This window comes from Pseudopodoces humilis, chromosome 25 (genome assembly GCF_049639895.1).
Source record: "Pseudopodoces humilis isolate 2021_Gansu_Grassland_sample_001 chromosome 25, ASM4963989v1, whole genome shotgun sequence".
NCBI lineage: Eukaryota > Metazoa > Chordata > Aves > Passeriformes > Paridae > Pseudopodoces > Pseudopodoces humilis.
The window spans coordinates 4,552,265-4,571,120 of record NC_142224.1 but is presented as its reverse complement, the minus strand read 5'-3'; the positions used below and the strand labels follow the sequence as shown (position 1 = coordinate 4,571,120).

General features: G+C 48.3%; 1 protein-coding gene across 2 annotated transcripts in view; it reads left to right on the top strand.

Annotated features, from left to right (window-relative positions):
• The window catches only part of POU2F3 (POU class 2 homeobox 3), a 38,809-nt gene extending 21,719 nt beyond the window's left edge, over positions 1-17,090 (top strand). The window contains exons 5-14 of one of the 2 annotated variants that reach the window (XM_005528481.3): positions 6,654-6,758; positions 7,909-8,011; positions 11,191-11,273; positions 11,399-11,581; positions 12,093-12,234; positions 12,830-12,966; positions 14,163-14,324; positions 14,682-14,748; positions 15,217-15,349; positions 16,565-17,090. In XM_005528481.3, coding sequence (XP_005528538.2) covers positions 6,654-6,758; positions 7,909-8,011; positions 11,191-11,273; positions 11,399-11,581; positions 12,093-12,234; positions 12,830-12,966; positions 14,163-14,324; positions 14,682-14,748; positions 15,217-15,349; positions 16,565-16,604 — 1,155 coding nt within the window. In that variant the 3' untranslated portion in view covers positions 16,605-17,090. Of the gene's footprint in view, positions 1-6,653; positions 6,759-7,908; positions 8,012-11,190; positions 11,274-11,398; positions 11,582-12,092; positions 12,235-12,829; positions 12,967-14,159; positions 14,325-14,681; positions 14,749-15,216; positions 15,350-16,564 lie in introns of both variants that reach the window. The other variant, XM_088066807.1, reaches the window with a different exon arrangement.
• The last annotated feature ends 1,766 nt before the right edge of the window (positions 17,091-18,856 follow it).

Below are 18,856 nucleotides of genomic sequence, written 5' to 3'. Positions count from 1 at the left end.
GCCACAATCCAGGTGGCCCAGCACCTTTCTGAGGGCTGGGTGGCACGAACTGCTGCGCCTGGATGTGACTCTCAGGGAGTCACCACTAATGAGGAGAGGACTCAGAGTCCTTGAAGGCCTTTCATGTGCTGAGCTCCAAGAATCCACCCCAAAGCTGCAGCACCCAGCCAGGGTGGGGCCCTGCGCCCGTCCTGCACGAGGGCAGGTCCCAGCACATGGAGGGGAAGGCGATGGGTTTCAAGCAAGGCCTCTAATTTGGACATCAGAGGGCACTTTCTCCCTCCCCAGCGGGGCTGAGCAGCTCTGTGTGGGATCAGTGGCTTTATCTGGCAGGGAACCCTCCTGCCTGCTTCCCCAACCCATGGAATTTGCATGGCTTGGGAGCAGAGAGCTGGCTCTGAGCTCCCCCAACCCTTGGGCTTCATCCCCCCACCCAAAACGAAACCCTGTGGGATGCTCTCCCACCTTCCTCACGCTCCCTTTCTCTTTCAGTGTGTCCCATGTCCCATGCCATCCCTCCAGCTGCTCCTCTCGTGTCCCAGTTCCCTGGGGCACAGCAGCCGGTGCCAAAAGCGCCAGGGACTAACAGGAGAGGCCCGTGGGGCTGGGATGGAGCCAGCCCCAGTCTGATTCCAGCTTAATTCCTCCCAAAAGCAGGATGTGTCCCTACCAAGGGCTAGCAGGGCTGTGTGGACACTCTCCCCGTAGATGACTAATCCCAGGATATCCACGCAGTGCCAGGTGTTTGCATTTGTCACTGCCAGAAGGCACAGAGAGTCCTGAACAAACAGAGATTCCTCCCTGTAGGCAAGGGGTGCATGGGGAAAAAAAAAAAAAAAAAAAAGACATTTTTCATGCAGGGCAGATTCTCAGCCCAGAAAATCCCAACAAGGCAACTTTGGAGTGGAACAGGAACGTGCTCGGGCTCCAGGGGACCTGTGTGAGCTTGCAGGAGGGCAGGGGAGAAGCCATGGAGTGGTGTGTGTGAAATCAGGGTGATAAGGAAAGGGGCAGGGATGCAGCCCAGGGTGGGAGCAGAGCAGATAAGCACGGGGGTGTAGGCAGAGGTGGAGTTCTGGAGAGGTTTGGGAGTTGGGCAAGTGAAATGGAGAGAGGTGCAGGGAGCAGTGCTGCAACCCATGGGAAGGCTGGGGCAGGGGGAGTCCTGGGAGGGAGACAGGGGAGAAATCACAGCCTTGATGGCGGGAAATTAATTTCCCATGCTTGGAGTGGAGGTTCTGGCCACTCTGACCAAGAAAATGACATCTCCCCCTGCCTGTTGTAAAACTGCCCCGTTTGGGATGCCCACGGGCCTTGGCAGGGAAGGTACTTGAACCTCACTGGTAAGAGGGAAGGTGCTGGAAGTTGCTTTTCCAGTATCTTTTCGGCAGTTCTGTGTCCCCCTGAGCACAGAGCACCTCCTGAGAGCACTCAGCAGGCTCTGTGCTCCCGAGGCCCTGCGAGCAGCCAGGACACTCCCACCTGAGCAGGTGTCCCTGAGCGTGGCCAGGCAGGGCAGGTGCTCTTCCCACCTCTGCTTTGCTTCTCCTCTCCCCTGCCCAGCTCCTGCTTTGGAAGCCTGCTGTGCCACAGGTGATCATTTGAGGTTCAGCAAAGGGGGGACTTCTCCCTCTTCCCTGTTTGTTTGGAAGCAAAAATTCCAGGGAAAAGCTGTATCAGAGAGCCCACAAAAGCTGCGTGTGGTTCTGTTTGTTTTCTCCTGTCGAGTGTGCAGCTTGGTTGCTCCTAAAGTTTTGATTTCCCACCCCTACTCTGACTCCAGCACAACCATTTACATCCCAAGCTGAAGCTGAGGATAAACCCTATCAGATCAGACCTCAATTAATAAACTCAAAGGCCTCGTGTAAGGTGATGCAGGTGTGCTGAGGTTTGGGATTGCATTTGAATTTTCCAGCGTGCTGCCATGGCTGAGCTTTAGGACAGAGCCTGTTAGGGAGTTAATCCCACGCTGAATTCCTTTCTGTCACGCTGACAGCTTCCAAAAATTCCCAGCCTTCAGTGGGATATTAAATGTTACAAGGTGAATATCGTGGCATTGGCATAAAGGTTTTCTGCCTTCTTTCCAGGTGTCTGTTAAGCCGTGCTGTACATGCAGGATAGTACATGTGGAAATAGTAATTGCAACCCCATTATTATTATTGCCATAATTTATTATTAGTGTGTTTTTTATTTTATGGGGCCCACGTGTGCGGATAATTCACAGCGGAGCACTTACGCCATCGGAAGGTGGGAGGGCTCAGGGAGCTGCAAGAGCCTTGGATCCAGATTAATGCCTGTTTCCAGCTTAAAACCTCCTCCCTGGGCTCCAGGCAAAGGGTTTTGGGGTAGCTTGAGGCAGCTCTTCTGTGCTCAAAAGCACTTTGGGGTGACTCAAACCATTTTGGGGTGACTCAGAGCTGCGTCGTTCCTTTTCAGTGAGGGCCAGGTGCTCCAGACCCTCTGTGTGCACCTGATCCTCTTCTTCCCTCTGCTCTGGAGGGCTGGGAATGAGTCAAACTCTTAAAGTCGGCTCTGACAGCGAGATAAGGCAGATGTGGAGGCAGATAAATGTGTTTCAAAGAGGTCACTGGCTAAATAGGAGCTTCACAACAAATAGGGTTTAGGGTTGTCTTCCATCTCCCACGAATGTGGTTCCTGCCTGATAACTGGGGCTGGAGAGGGCTGGCAGGGCTTGGGTAGGAGAGATCTGGATTTGGGGAGAGGATTGGAGGCTCTGATTTGGTGGCTGAACGAGGAGGATGATGATGAGCACACCGGGAGCTCATCCCAAGGAGGATTCTGGGGCTGCTTTGGTGTCTGAGGGACGGGGAAGATGTTGAGATTATCCCTAAACCGGGATTACCCATGGAGGGCTCCAGCCCACCCAGTGGGATCCAGCCATCAGCACACAGAACCCAACACTGGTCAATCTGAAGGGAACAGCAGCACACAGAGCTGCTCAGGAGAATCTTCCCAATTCCCTGGCTTTCCACAGCTCTGCAAGATGTCTGCAGGATGTTTTCATGAGCCAAGCGTTTTCCAGAAGTTCACAGATCAGTTACAAAACAAATGTACCTTTTTTTTTTCTTTCTTTCTTTTTTTTTTTTTTTCCTCTCCCCTTCTTCCTACTGGTAAGGAAGAGTTTGTGCAGTAATTGCAGGCAGGTTGGGAGATGTTTTCTTCATAATTCTCCTTCTTATGAAATGTTTATGAAACACCTTCCACAAATCAGTTACGCAAGCAGGCTCCGGAGCTTTGATCATTTTCCATCACCCTCAATGTGTTTCTTAGTTTGTTTTGCTTTTTGTTTTTGTGTTTAGGCCAGAGATAGGTAAGAAACCATCCATCCTTGCAGCTGTTCGAGCCAGCTACGGAAGGGACTCTCTCTTTTCCACCCAGTCACCCTTCCTGTGTTTTTCTTGCTCGGGGGCTGACCCTGTTTCAGGGCTGTGAAAACATCCAAACATCCACTTGAGATTTGCAAGTGTGATTCCTGCCCTGGCCCCGAGGAGCTCCCGTGCCTCCAGCTGCCGTTACCTGCTCCCAGCCCTGCCCTGGGCCTGGCCCCAGGCGGGGAAGGTGCTGGGGATTCACAGCCAAGAGCCCCCACACCTCACCTCAGCCCTGGGGATTTGCAGGTCCTGCTCTTTGCCCTGCTCCTTTTTCCATGGAATGGGTTGGAAGATCATCCCATTCCAGCCCCTTGCCATGGGCAATGAAGCTTCCAGCACACCACGTTGTTTTCCTTAAATACTGTTATTTTTCCGAGTGCTGTTCAGTGGGAACAAAGTCTCTCCGTGACTTCTTGTTCCCCTTTCCCTATCCATGATCATCCCATAAAACCAAGATCCTGAGCAATCCCAGTGGGATCTGCTCCTGGTTTTACCCAAATCACAGAGTTCCCATCAAATACCCCCACGAGGTGATTCTCTGAGGATTTCATCATTTCAACCTTTCTTCTCTCCTTTTTTCGCTCCTCAAGGAAAACTCTTCCCATATTTGCAGGCATTTTCTGCAAATCCGAGGCAGATGAACTGGGAAAGGAGGAGGCAACTCCTCCCCTCGTTTTATTAATTTGAAATTTACATTATTTTAAGGGAGTCTCATGGTATTGAGTGGCCTCGCCCACAATGTGTGTGGTTTTTTGGGGTTTTTTTGGTTTTGATTTTTTAATGTACACTTGGCAATATTGCCGGTTTAGCCAGGGAAAAAACGAAAGAGCAGGATTTGCATAAACCATCCCCAAAGTTCTGGATAGATCCCGAACTCCTGCTAATGAACAATTATCCAGCTGCAGGCCTGTCGGGGAGAGGAAGAGGAGGGCGAGGTAAATTTGAGCCTAAACCCAATGGAAATAGGTGCAAGGGGGAGAAGGATTTGTCAAGAACAAACCCCAGGTTCCCGCCCACTGCGCAGGAGGGAGAATTCCAGGGCCGGGGGAAGGAGCAGTGGGAGATGTTGTTGTTTTTAAATCGGGAACCGGTCCTTTGCCAAACCCACCTCCCGTTCTCACATCGAGCCATGCCGGGATGCGGCTACACACCCCTTTCTCCCTGGAGCACCGCCAGCTCGTCCCGCTTGGCAGCTGGAAAAATTGATTTCAGTTTGGAAATGGCTCGTGCCTCTTCAACACCCCACTCGTGTCGGGATCACAGCTCAGGCGGGATCCGGAGCCCGGCTCTCTGAGACGCCAGAAACTTTAATTTCTTGGGACTGCTCAGCCTTGGATGAAGCAGATAAACATTAATTTTTATTTTTATTTTTTTTAATATTTTTTATTTTTTCTTTTTTTGCCTTCGATGGATTCTTTTTAATGCAAGGAACATCCATAAATCCACGTGCCTGGAGTGACTGGATGGCTCAGGGGTAACGGGGTGTCCTCCTGAGCCTTTTTGACTGACATTTAGTGACTTATCGCTGGCGATAGCGATCGAGAAGATCTTTCCACCTGATTTCTTTTTTATTTTTTTATTTTTTTTTTGCCCTGCCAGGCTAAGAGGGATGATCATGCCAACCTGAAAGGTAGGAAAGAGCTGGAATTCATAGCATGTCTACCTCTTGTTGCAAGGAGCTGGGATTATTGCAAAACGAGTTTCGGCGGTGTCCAGAGCTCAGGTTGTAATGAAAGGGGGTGTTGTAATCACCTTCCCTCGGAGCAGCACCTTCCAAAATGCACAGGGGAACGTTGCAGCTCCCTGCTCTGGAGCTGTTGAGCCTCTTGTGATCCCTTTTTCCCCTTTTCTCCTCTCATGGAGATCCATCAAAGCTTGGACTCGGTGATTGTAGAGGTCTCTTCCAACCGAAATTATTCTGTGCTTTGCTCAGATGGGCAGAAAAGCTCCTTCAACTCCAAAATATTCACTTGGGATGAATATTTTTGCAGAGCTGGATTTCTTGTCCCCCTCTGCTGGCAGGAGGCTGCAGGGCCTCGAGCCCCATCAGTGGGGCAAAGACCCTCCTCACCTTTGGGGATGTGAGGTTTGGAAGGGATCTGGTGGGACCTGGGGATGGTCAGCCTTAGGAGTCAGGGTGAATCTTCAGGAGTTTCAAACCATGTCCTTTGTGGAGTCCTCCTGGTTTTTCCAGTTTTTGGGAATCAGAGGCTGTTCTTGCTGTGATGAGGAATAAACTTTTTTCAGGGTGTTCTTATGCTGAAAAAAGGTTTGGGTCAATTTTTTCTTGGAGGAGAGTTCTGTATCTTTTACCTGTCCCCTGTGCAGGGACACTCCTCACTCACCTTTCAGGAATTAACCTAAAAGCTTCCAAAATCCTCCCTCCCTCCTGTCCCAGTCAGCACTACCAAAATATTTCACCTACTACAACAATTGGAACAGATTTTTATTATTATTATTTCTTAATAAATTAATTTTTCAAAATAGTATTAGCAATCTTAGAAATGAACATGGAGATTGTGAAATAAACCAGAAACAAGGATTCAGTTCTGGTCCCTGGGTGCATTTTTTTCTAAGAATGTGGATTTAAAAATCATGATTTTTCTTGTGGACAAGAACTTTTCTTGAACATTAAAGTAGCTCAAGAAGACCACTGGACACCTGTGAAGTTTTCCAGTTATTTTTCCACAGCTTGTAACTGAGGAAGGAGATTTTCCTTGAAATTTCTTGTTTCTTGGTAGAAATGGAAGAAATTCAGCCTGGAGTGCTGCGTTTTCAAGTCTGGGAGATTGCTCTGCTTTTTTGAGGTCTTCTATTCCATGACCTATCCTTTCCCATCCCCTTGTACCATTCTCTGTTTCGTGCAGGGAAAAATGAGAGGTTTTCCACGTCCAGCCCTCCTATTGGGGCTTGAGTTGTGATCTGGAAAGGGGAATTGCTTCTTGTCTTCATTAAAACTCCACAAAAGGCTTTAAACTTTGCAAAGCTGCTTGAAATGGGTTGTTTCACAAAGTGTTTTAATTCCCAAAGTGTTTTAATTCCAAAAGTGTTTTAATTCCCAAAGTGCCAGCCTGCCCTGGGCTTGGCAGAGCAGGAAAACTGGCCATGGGATAGAGTGGAGAGCAGGAGTGTGGAATGACCCTGATTTTCAGCGATGGAAGCAGCTGAAAATTCCCCGAGAGGAGCCTGTTCCAGCCTCTGGGATCCCAGCTGCCCACTGCTGCCCATCCCTAATTCTACAATTCCTTTGCTCTTTTGCAGATTAAAACCGAGGACCTCAGCGACTCCTTGCAATCTGCCATCCCCCCTCGGTCGGGTCACCTCGTGCAGGGATCATCCATGATGCCAGGGAGCCAAATCGCAGGGGTGAGTGACCTGGCTGCTCCCAGGATCCCAGGAAAAGGCTGCTCCTGACCCCCCCCCCCAAATCCCTTGGAACCTGAGAGGGTGGAGAACACTGATCTGGAAAAGTGAATCCTCATCTTCCTCCTCGGTTTTTCCTCGTGTGTTCAAGGGTAGACTGGACATGTGCTGGGATGGGATTTCCTCTGAGGGTTTGCCAAGCAGGGAAAGCACCCCAAACCACCCCATGCTCAGGAAATCCCTCGGACTGGAAACAATTGGAGGCTGAGACAGCACCAGGGGAAAGTGTTTGATAATGTTTGCCCTGCTCTTCCTCATTCATGAGTGTCTGGTTAATGCCATTGTTGGAGGTAGGATTCTAGACCAGATTAACTCCTAATCTGAGCTCGTTGTTGCCTCAGATTGATTTACACCGGGGAAGAAATTAATTCCTCGAGGGATTTTTTTTTCCCCTAAGGTAAAAAATTTGGAGATCAGCACTTAACTCTTGCTGAATTCCAGTGGGAGTTGGATGCCAGGTGGGCACACAGATGCTCAGTAATCCTTTCCCTCATTCTTTCACAGTGTATTCAGATCCATTATACAGTTTGGGGATTCTTCAATTTCCCCCAGGTTTCAGAACAGTCCTGTGGGAAGCAGTGCTGGTGAGCTGGGACAGCCTGGTGCAATTTGCTGTGATTTTAGGCAGTTCTCTCTGGAAATACCTTAAGAAACTGAAATCTGAGAGGTTTCACTCTTCTAAAAACTAGAGTTTGATTGCCTCAAAAATGCCTTTATCAAGAGTTAAGTTTTCCAGGGAAAAGCAGACAGTTCTCCACATGGATGTCTCTGTATGCACCAAGTTCTTCTCTTGAAACTTTTGGACCTGCAGCTCTCCAGTCCCCAAATTTCCCAAATTCAGTGAGAATTCTTCTCTCACACCTGAAATCTTTGGATCAAAAATGTCATCAGGGGTTAAGTTTTCCAGGGAAAAGCAGACAGTTCTCCACATGGATGTCTCTGTATGAACAGAATCTCCTCCTACACCTGAAACTTTTGGACCTGCAGCTCTCCAACCCCCAAATTACACAAATTCAGTGTGGATTTGTGAGGAGATGCTGAGTGAGGAGGATAAATCCTCGAGTTTTATTGTTCCCTTTTCTTTTTTCTGTAGGACATGAGCTCTCTCCACACCCTGCAGCAGCTGGTGTTGCTTCCTGGGCACATGCAGTCAGTCCCCCAGTTCCTTCTGTCCCAGTCTCAGGCAGGACAACAAGGTAAGAGAAAGAAAAGCTGAGATGATGCCTTTTGGGGGCTTACCTAAAAACAGAATCCAGACAAAATTCAGAGAATAAAAAGCAGTTCTATTTATTGAAGGGCCTTCAGGTGCATTTAGGGCAGACAAAGCCCCTCAAGAGCTGCACCCAAAAATGGCTCACAGGTTTTGACACTTTTCTAAGTTTGTTCCATTTGCACATTGGGGGTTCATCTCCCAATTCCAGCTGCAGGGAATGAAGGAATTTCCCCCAAGTTTGCTGCCCCCAACTCCCTTTTGTTTCCATCTCTGGGGCCTGAGGCAGTGAGGTGTCCTTGATTGCCAGGCCTGGAGAGGAATTGTTGTGTCTGCCCAAAGTGGGGAAGCAGCAGCTCCCAGTGTGTGTGGAGTTTGGAGTTCCACACTGAGGAATGGCAGGATTACAGATGTGTGAGAAACAGAAAAGCTGAAATCCTGAGGCGTCAGGGATGAATAAATATTTAGGGAAAACCTCCCTTCTCATGGATTTTCCCAGCGTGATGCTGCCCGTTCCCACAGCGGGGATGATCCCAGATCCATGCGGGAGCCGCTGGCACCTGCACCTTGTGCGCTCCACCAGTGCCACCTTGGGGCCAGGCAGCGATCCCAGCCTGGAATTCGGGACAGCTCCCGCTTTTCCAGCAAAACGGAGAAGGAGCTGCTCCTTGGGGAGCGGGGCCACCCCCCCGGGCACCCTCCCACTCCTCATTAATTCCAGAAAGATCATCAGAGGTCGGGATGATCGTTTGGAGGGAGGGTAAATCCAGGGAAGGAGCAGAACAGGTCCAGCTTAGCCAGGAGCAGGTCCGGGATGGGAGCCAGAGGTTTGGGTATTCCACAGGGCAGGAAAGGTGTCCCTGCTCCTGAAACACGGAGAGATCAGCTCCAGGAAAGCACTGAGGACTCGCTCAGAGAAAGTCCCTCTAATTCTGTTTTAACCCCCAGCGTTTTTACAGCATTTCTCCCACCCCAGGGATGTGGATGGAGGATGTTTTGGGCTTTAATTCATAACCCTGCAGATCCAAGGGGACTTGGATCCTTTGTGCTCTTGATTTATCCCAGCACAGAGCTCCCTCCACATGAACTAAAATTCAGGATTATAACCTTAAATCTCTGCAGCTTGAACCCACTGGTTCACACACTCCAAAAGCAAGTGGGGAATTTATTTCTTCCTGCCAATATATAAATTCTCCTCTCTGCCAAATGACTCTGAGTGATGGATAAAGATACTTGATGTATATTTACAAATGATTTTGAATTAGTTTGTTTGAAATGCGGTCAGGACAATCTATTCCTCTCTGCCTGCTTCTACTCAGGAATAATAAACATCTTTTACTGCAAAGCAGAGCTTTTGCTGCCTCTGTTAGATTAGAATTTATCTGTTCAGTGACATTTTTTGGCAGATATGTTTGGTTGTCACCTCTTCCAGCTCCAGCCTTGACCAGGACTGGATATTCTGGCCAGGAGCTGGATTTTTGTGCAGGACATTTCCATTTGCATGGGTGTTTGCCAGGTTTTAATGATCCTTTTGCCACGTGCATGCACAGCCAGTGGAGAGTAAAAACAAAGGTTCAGGTTGGCTTTGTGGAATTTGGTTCAAGTGGAGTTTTCTTCCTCCTGAAGGAAGGCAGAAAATATTCCAGAATTGTCCCTGGGGCCATCAGGGAATTCTCTGATTTTGGACTCTGGGTCCACAAATGGATTTTGTGGCCGAAGGGGCTTGGCTGGGGGCTGAACCTTTCCAATAAGGGATATGAATTTTAGTTTGGTTGTGTTTTGAAGCTGTCAGATAAATGCCCAGGTGTGACTCCTCATTCCCTGTGCAGCCCGAATCCTGACACACCCGAGTCAGGCTGGGAGAGCTCTCTCAAGGTGGGAATGAACAGGAGATTTTGGGAATCCTGTCAGTCTAAATATTGCTGCTGAAATCTTCATCCCAGCTGTCAGACCGGTGATTCCTGAATCCAGCCCTTCATTTCCCTCAGAGCTGGAGCTGAGGTGTTCAATCATGATTTTAAAGACTCCAAATGACAGAGCATCTGCCATGTCCCAAGGCAAAGCCATTGCTGTGATTAATTACCTGCACTGGTAAAAATGTGCACCTCATTACCAGCCCAGATATGAAATTCTGAGTTCTTCCAGCATTAGGGAAGCTTTATTCCAACCCCAGCCTAAGTAAATAAATGGGATTGTACACATCAGATCTAAATTAAATAAGAAAAGGCAGAAAGAGAGAGAGAGGGGGAGTGATTGATTCTGGAGATTATGTGTTTTCCCTTTTATTAGCAGAAGTCCATAAATTTCTATGGATTTCCCTGTAATTGTCAGTTATAATCAATTAAATATATTGACTGCTCTGAGCAAGGTTATAAATCCTCACTAAATTCTATAGGTTTCACTCACAATGGACTTGATACCAACTAAATTTCTGGGGAACTACACAACCTAATCCTGTAGGACATTCCCTCTAAGAGCTATAGGCTTGTACTTGGCAGTTTGTCAACTAAACAATTACACAGCCTCCATAAATCCCAGTTTTTGTTGGGTTTATGGATTTCCCTTCTTTTTTCCTTTCATCATTTTGTGTCAGCTCCAGCGTTCTGAAAGAAATTCAATTTATTTGAAATACAGTAGGGTAGGAAAGAAAGGGTCAGATGGCTTCTGAATGACATTTGAAAATGAAATGTAGAATTGAGAGCAGAGTGGGAGGGCTCACAAGATTAACTGGAAGATCAGGGTTTTTTTAACAAGATCAAATGGCTAAATGTTGGAGTCACAAGGACTTATATTGGAAATAAGAGGTCCATTTTTCTAAGAGCTACAATAATTGAGCACTGGGAGAGATCCCCACGAAGGAAATTCTCTGCTGCTTGGCACCTAAAATCAAGATTAGAGGTCTCTGCAATGCCTGAGTGTGATGAGTGACATGCAGGGATCAGCAAATGAGATATTTCACTTCTATCATTATTGTAATAATCCCTTGCAGGCTAAAAAGCCATGGGAAGAACCTTTTCTTTCTCATAATCCAGCTCAGAGCCAGACACTCTCCTAACAGCTGAAATTCTTGTATTTTGGGCAAGAAATATCAAATGTTGCTTCCTGCTCCGAGCTTCCCTGGGGGTGTTCACTGACCAGATGTGTCTCTTGTTTTTTTCCCCTCAGCTTTGCAGCCAAACCTCCTCTCCTTCCCTCAGCAACAGGGCAGCCTCCTCCTCTCCCAGCCCGGACCCAGCCTGGCCTCCCAGGTAAGAACACACCTGAGGGCGTGGTGAGCTCCACCTGCTGCTTTGGGGAGGACAAACAGCACAGAGGAGAGCGTGCTTTTCTGTTCTTGTGACCCTGAGCATCTTCTTTGGGGTGCTTTGGACAGGCTGTGGGGCGCTCTGGCCTCCCTGGCTCCTCGGTTGAGCCCCACCTGGACGTCCCCCAGCACTTGCAAGTGGCAAAGCACCTGACCCCAGCAGGAGCTTCCGAGGAGCCCAGCGACCTGGAGGAGCTGGAGAAGTTTGCAAAGACTTTCAAACAAAGGAGGATCAAGCTGGGGTTCACACAGGTGAGAGGGAGGGGATGGGGGCAGTTGGGGGCAGAGGTGTGGATGAAGGAAAGGCTGGATTAGGTAAATTTGGGTTATTTTGCAGCATTCCCTTCCAAATACATCAAGACACAAACCCTTTCTAACACCTCACCACCATAACCTCGATATCTGCACCTTCTCCAGGATTCAGGGGTGGGGGCGGATTCCTTTGGAGAGGGAAAAAAAATCCCCTTTACCTGGCAGGCAAGTGATGGAAACAAGACTGAAGCTATCCTGGAAGCAGCCTGAGGGGAAGTTTAGGCTACCTTAGGAATAAATTCGTCACTGAAGGAGCGATTGGGCACTGGAATCATCTGCCCAAGGAGCTGGTGGTGTTTAAAACGTGCTTTAGTTGATGAGGAGGTGTTGGCTCATAGGCTGGACTCGATGATGTCAAAGATCTTTTCCATTCCACCGTGAATTCCGTGCCCCTGTGGTTCTGGGAGGGCTCTCCCTGCGCTCACGAGGGGATTTGGGTGTCCCCTGGCAGGGTGACGTTGGCCTGGCCATGGGGAAGCTCTACGGCAACGACTTCAGCCAGACCACGATCTCCCGCTTCGAGGCTCTCAACCTGAGCTTCAAGAACATGTGCAAGCTCAAGCCCCTGCTGGAGAAGTGGCTCAGTGACGCAGGTAGGTGACACCAGGGCAGAAACGGAGAGCATCCACCCAGGAACCTCCAATCCATTAATCCACCCTCTGTGTGAGCTGGAAAAGAAGGGGAGGAAGTGCTGAGGTGCTCAGGGATCAGCCCTGGAGGTGCAGCTGGCAAAGGAAGGATTTCACTGAGAAGGGAATTCCCAGGGGCAGCAGGATTTGGGGTGGTGTCCTGTGCTGACCCCACGTCAGCCTCGTGCTTCACCCAGCCCTTCAAGATGTCTGAGCCATTGCTCACATCTCAGCCACCCCGAGCCAAGTGGTTTGGCCAACATCCTTTTCTGTGTGAAATTAAATTATTGGAACACTCCTGGTCCCTATCAGAGCAGGATGGAAATGAGGCTCACAAAGGAAAAATGGTGTGTGGGTTAAAACATTTTTCTTCTTTGATTTGGGTGAGCTCATTGATGGATTTGGAGCATTTTAATCATCATCAGAGGGAGGATCCACAATGTAGGAACGATTTATCTATTTCAGAAGGCACCTTTGTTCCACAGAAAGTATCTGGGAATGAAAATAACTCATTATCTGTTGGATATCTCTTTTTTCCCCCCCTTCCCTCTTCCCCCAGAATCTGCTCCTTTGGATTCCTCCATGAGCACCCCCAATTCCTACCCCTCAGTGAACGAGATGTTTGGACGGAAAAGGAAGAAGAGGACCAGCATCGAGACCAACATCCGCTCCACACTGGAGAAGAGATTCCAAGATGTGAGGGGAAAATCTTTCCTTCTCTTGGCAACTCTCCCTGAGCCTGGCATTTGCAAGCTCGTAGCACTGGGCCCTCTCAAGAAAAGAACTTTTTTGGGGGTATTTTTTTTGATAGCAGGTTAGGAAATGCTTGAAGAAGCAACAAGTGTTAGACCCAAAGAAATTCCCTATTATTTGACAGTAAGTTAGAAAATGCATGAAGGAGTTAACAGGTGAAGTGTTAAACCCAGAGAAATCCCCAATTATTCCCTTGTTGAGTGTTGTTCTAAGGGAATTATGACTTTAGCACCACATTTTCCCATAATCACCCACTGGGCCAAAGCTGAACTCTGCACCCAGCTCTTTTCTTTTTGAGTTGCAGACGTGTCACAGGAGCTCTGTGGCCCCATTAAGCAGCTCTTGTGAGACCCCAGAACTTGCTGCTCCAAATATTTCTCCTGAACCCATTCAGAAGTGAAGCCCTTCTACTTTTTAAGCTCCAAGAATTTCAAGAAGAATCACTCCAGACATCAAACAGAGCTTTAATCAATAGGACTAAACTGCGCATTGGAAATTCCTCAAATCAAAACTTTTTCTGAACTTGTTTTTTCTTGGTTTCTCCCTCATATCAAAACTTTGTCAGTCATCACCAGATCATTTTAGCAGCTCCTTTTTAGCTGGTAGAAGGCATTCTCTGTCATGGGAATGTTATCTTGGCATCTCTGTGCCAGGGATCTTCAACATTTCTGAGCTTCAACTCTGAGCAAACCCCACAGAGCTGAAAGGAGTGAAAATAAATGACTCAGGGGCAGGGTGGGCTCTGTTATTTCCCTTTCTGAATGAAGGCTGGGGCAAGAGAGGGGCTGTGGCTCTTCTGAGAGCAGCACCCAGGGCTCCTGTCCCCTGGACAGGGCTGAGGCCACCAGGTTTAGGTGACCCCAGCAGAGATTTTGGTGCTGTAAAGGTCAAAGAGGGAAGTGATTTGTGCAGTAACAGGGGCAGGAGGTGTGACTCATCCCCCCCTGACTCTGGGAGAGCCGAGGTGGAACCAGAGGCACTTTGTGGTTCACAGAACATAATCTCTCACCCAAATATTTACCCTCGGCCTCAGAAGGAGCTTCTGTCCCCTCCCCAGCTCTCAGCCAAGCCCACCCTTGTCCTGCCAGCAGCCCCTGATGATCTTTGGGGCTTTTTTAACCTCCTGCCTCTCTCAGCAGAACCCCAAGCCCAGTTCAGAGGAGATCTCCTTGATAGCAGAGCAGCTCTCCATGGAAAAGGAAGTGGTTCGGGTCTGGTTCTGCAACCGGCGCCAGAAGGAAAAGCGGATCAGCTGCCCGATGCCATCCCCCATCAAATCACCCATCTACAACTCCAGACTGGTGAGGGACTTGAATGGAACCTGGGCCAGAACATTTATTATTATTCCAGCCATCGAAAACAATCAAATTATAACAATCTTTTGTGATTAAAAAAAAGAAGGCCACGTAGCACCTGAAGATCTTGTTTAGAAACAAGGGGGGGATGCTGTGATGAAACACTTAATTCTGATTTCTTCCCGTGGCCTTGGATATGGGAATGGCGTTTCTACACTGGAATATGAATGGAAATATCCATGAGAGCCCTGGCTGTTGGTGTTGTGTCCCTGGGAGCCACTCAGGGCACAGGAGAGCAGGGGAGGATGTGATTTATCCCCTCTCGGTGCCAAATGCTCACTGCCTGCCTCTGGTCCTGCCTAGGTCTCTACCTCAGGGTCCTTGGGGCCCCTCTCCGTCAATCCAGTGCACAGCACCATGCCTGGGACTGGTGAGCCTTGGGAAATCTCCCTTCCCTCCTTCCTCTGCCCTTTTATCCCTGACTCCTCCATTTCGGTCTCACATTTGCAGGATAATCCTCATCGGACCCTTGGCTTTGGCCAGGGAAAGTGCCCCCACACAGATGGGATAAGAACAGCCCCCTCTTGCTGTTGGGTGGGATAAAAACATGGAAAACACTGGGCAAAAGAACATTTCCAGCATAATCCTAGGCTGGGGTGTTTAGGTTTGGGAAGCAGGCAGAACTGGGAGCCAAATCAAAGGGTGGGTTGGAGTCAGATCTGCTTGGAGACCTGAGATTCCCAGAGACAGGAACAGGGAACATTCCTGGGGTCCCCTTCACTTCCCCAGGGCAGGGACAGGGAATCAGAGGAGCCAGGGGATGGGCACAGGGATAGGCTGGGAATGTTTGGGCAGGAGGAGGAGGAGCTGCCAGGCTCACTGTGCTCTCCCCCTGCAGTGACATCCTCGTGCTCCCCAGGGAACTCCAGCAGGCCCTCGTCCCCTGGCAGTGCCCTCCATGCCAGCAGCCCCGGCACAGCCCAGAGCAACTCCAAAGCTGCCATGAACTCTTCTGGCTTCAACTCTTCAGGGTAAGGCACAGCTGACAAGAAAACACCCCCAAACCAACCCAGGGCGACACTGGGATCTCCAGGAAGAGCAGGAAAGCTCTCAGAGGTTCCAGTGGAGTGTTCCCATGTGTGAGCCCTCAGGGACAGGGTAGGATTGTTGGGGTGTCCTGTGCAGGGACAGAAGTTGGATTTGGTGATTCTGCTGGGTCCCTTCCAGCTCAGGATATTCTGTGATTCTTGGGATGTGGCTGTTTTTTCTGCTTGAAAATGAAAATCTGTCAGGTTTTTCCTGAACAACTGTGCTGGTTGAAAAAAAAATAAATTAAAAAAACAGCCTCAAAGTGATTAGAAACAATGTCCTCACCTGACTCCTTGTGAAGGAAGCAGAGGAAGGTTTATTTTGCTGTTCCTGCTTGGATAACCCCCTCCACAGCCAGTTTTCTCTCCTGCAGTGCCACCCACAGAGCTCTGCTGTGAGCAACTCTTCCACAGCGGCAAAACAAAGAATCTTTTTTACCTCTGCCCTACCTTTAGAGGCTGCAAAAGCATTAAATCTGCACTTGTGATTTCTGCTGCATCACCTCGAGGATGCTGAGTTAGGAGGGATCACCCTGTGCCATGAGTCCCCCTCCCCTTATTTTGTCCCTGCAACAAAAAATTTGTTGCTCAGAGTGAGGTTTTGTTATAGAAGCAGAGACTGAAAAATATTAGGGAACTTTTTTTTTTTAATAGTAAAGTAAGTTCTTTTCAAAATGCTATGACACAAAAAAAAAGGGAGAAATGATTTTTGGATTCCCCCACTTATCATTTACCTCTAACTGAAACACTTTTATCTTCTTTGTTTCAGTGGAAACATTAAAATGAAATGAAGCTTTTTTCCAACAAAAACTTTTGTGATTTTAAAATAATAAAAAAAAAAAGGCCAGGTAGCACCCGAAGATCTTGTTTAGAAACAAGGGGGGGGATGCTGTGAGGGAACACTTAATTCTGATTTCTTCCTATGGCCTTGGATATGGGGATGGTGTTTGTAGCCTGGAATACGAATGGAAACATCCATGAGAGCTCTGGCTGTGGGTGTTGTGTCCCTGGGAGCCATGCAGGGCACGGGGAGAGGAGGGCAGGGTGTGATTTATCCCCTCTCCAATGCTCCCTGCCCCCTGAGTGCTGAGCCCAGTGGGGAAATGGGGATGATTCTCACTCCGAGGTGACACTTTTGTTGTCCCATGTTGCCGACAGCTCCTGGTACCGATGGAACCAACCCACCTACCTCCACTGAGCCCTCCTGCAGCAGCGAGGGCGAGAGCAGCTCCAGGCCGTGCCCCATCCGTGACGCTCGGGGCCTTCCAGTGCCTTCCAGCGCCTCCAGGAACCCCCGGCAGCGGGGCTGTGCAGGGACTCAAACTGCAGCCCAGCCCTTCCCCGAGCCCCCACGGTGACATTTTCCCCTCTTGCCCCAGCCCCACAGTGACATTGTCCCCTCCCCAAGCCCCCACGGTGACACTGTCCCTCGCATGGCTCCTCCGCTTGCAGCTCCGCATCCTCCCGGGCAGGGCTCCTGGCTCAGGACTCTCCTCTCTCTCTGTCTCTCTGTCCCATCCTGTCCCAAATCCCAGAGATTCCCAAAAGGAAGGAGGGTCCCTCCTGCTGTTCCTGTCACGCACAGCCCCCAAACTGAGCCGAGGTTTGAGTTCATTTCACCGCAGCCCCGTGGCTGGGTGGGAGCCTTGGTTTTTCCCCAGGCTCCTCATCCACTTGCTTTGCGCCTCCCGCTCCCTTTCTAAAGGTGCTTTTTTTGTTGTTTTATTTTCTTCCTTTTTTTTTTTTTTTTTTTAATTAAGTATTTTAGAGCCTTCTTATTTTTTTCCTTTAAAAAAAAATACAAACAACCAAAAAAAAATTTGTCTTTTGCAAAACTTTGTGTCCAGGTCTTGTTATTGCTGAAAACCTTGGGGGAAATTGTGGTTTGTGTTGATTTAGTTGGATGAGGATGAGTCTTGACCTTTCCTTTTTTATTTATTTTCCTCTTTTTTGGGTTTTAACTGATACCAAATAATAACAAGCTATTATTGAGGTGCCCTCTGGTCTTTGAGCTGGAAGGAATTTATTTTCTGTTCCCCGTTTTTCTGCTTACATAGTATTACTTGAGGTTGGTGTGTGCAAATGTTTGGGAATTCCATGAGATTCCAAAGGAAAAGTAAATTTTCACAGCCTATCACCAGGAAAATCGTGGTTACAATTCCACTCTTATTTTTCCATTATTTTTAATACATTTTGGCTGATAATGATACTTATCAATTAATTAATAATATAATTAAGATTAGCAGATAAGAAGGACAAATTTAAACACTGATCTGAACCTTTGGGCTGTTCTGTCTTATTTTACTTCCTGCATGACCTTGGAGAAAGGACTTGGATAGGCAATGGTGATGAAATTCCTGTTTCTTTTTCCCAGTTATTTGGCTCAATTTGTGCCAAATAACAGAATTTAGGGAATAATGAACATCCCGGCAGATTCTCCTGCCACCCATCACCCAGGACATTTATTAACCCAAACCTCAGCACAGCTGTAGTTTCCAGCTTGTTTCTACTGTGAAAATCTTAAATTATTTCATAGATTATCAGCAATTATTTCGACAGTGAGCACTGATTGTCTTCATAACCTTGGCCTGCACATTTTACCCAGGAATTCCTGAATTAACTCCTGGGAGCTGAGCTGTCATTTGTATTTTGCCTTCAGAGTCAGGTGACTTGGTTGAGACTTGCAGAGGTTTGTCAACTTCTTGGTCAAAAGGGATCAAAAACAAAGTTAAATCAGCTATTTCCAATAATCTGTTTACAATTTACTGTACATCCATATGCTCTTAGAGCCTTGAGAAGATACATTTAAGATCCAAATCTGGCTTCTATTCCAAACTATTCCATTTGGTTCTCAGGAATTCCTCCAAGTTTTTTTTTTTTTGCTCCCACCTGCATGAATTTTGGAATAATGTGTCTGAAAACTGGGAGGGAAATTACTAATGTATTAAAAGCTGAATAACAGCACCTGCACGTGAATATTTCTGCTGAGATCAAGGCCAAGCTGTGCCAGGCATTGTGCAAATATATCCTGAGGGTTCATCTCCTCCACAAAGTTTATAATCACAAGGACAAATCCCTGGGATTTATGGATAAACTGGCCCTGAGTGGGAAAACAAACACCAGCAGTTTGCTCCACAAAAAGCTCCAGTTGGAAGGGAGAGAGCTTCGTTCCCCTGCCACCCAGGAACGCTTCCAGCCTCGCAGGGGAGCATCACAGGGATTTAAAATAAACAGAGCAGGAAATTCCAGCTTTCCAGGACCGAGTCACCTCCCACAGCCACAGAGGAACAATGCAGGGAGCAATTGCTCCCTGGGATAGCTCAGTCACCTCCTGAGCTGTCCCCAGAGCAGTTCCTGTGTCTGAACCATCCCTGTGCTCCCTGTCCTTCTCCAAGGAGAGCTGCTGTGGCAATTCCAGCTGCACACCAGGTGCTGGGGTACCTCATAAAT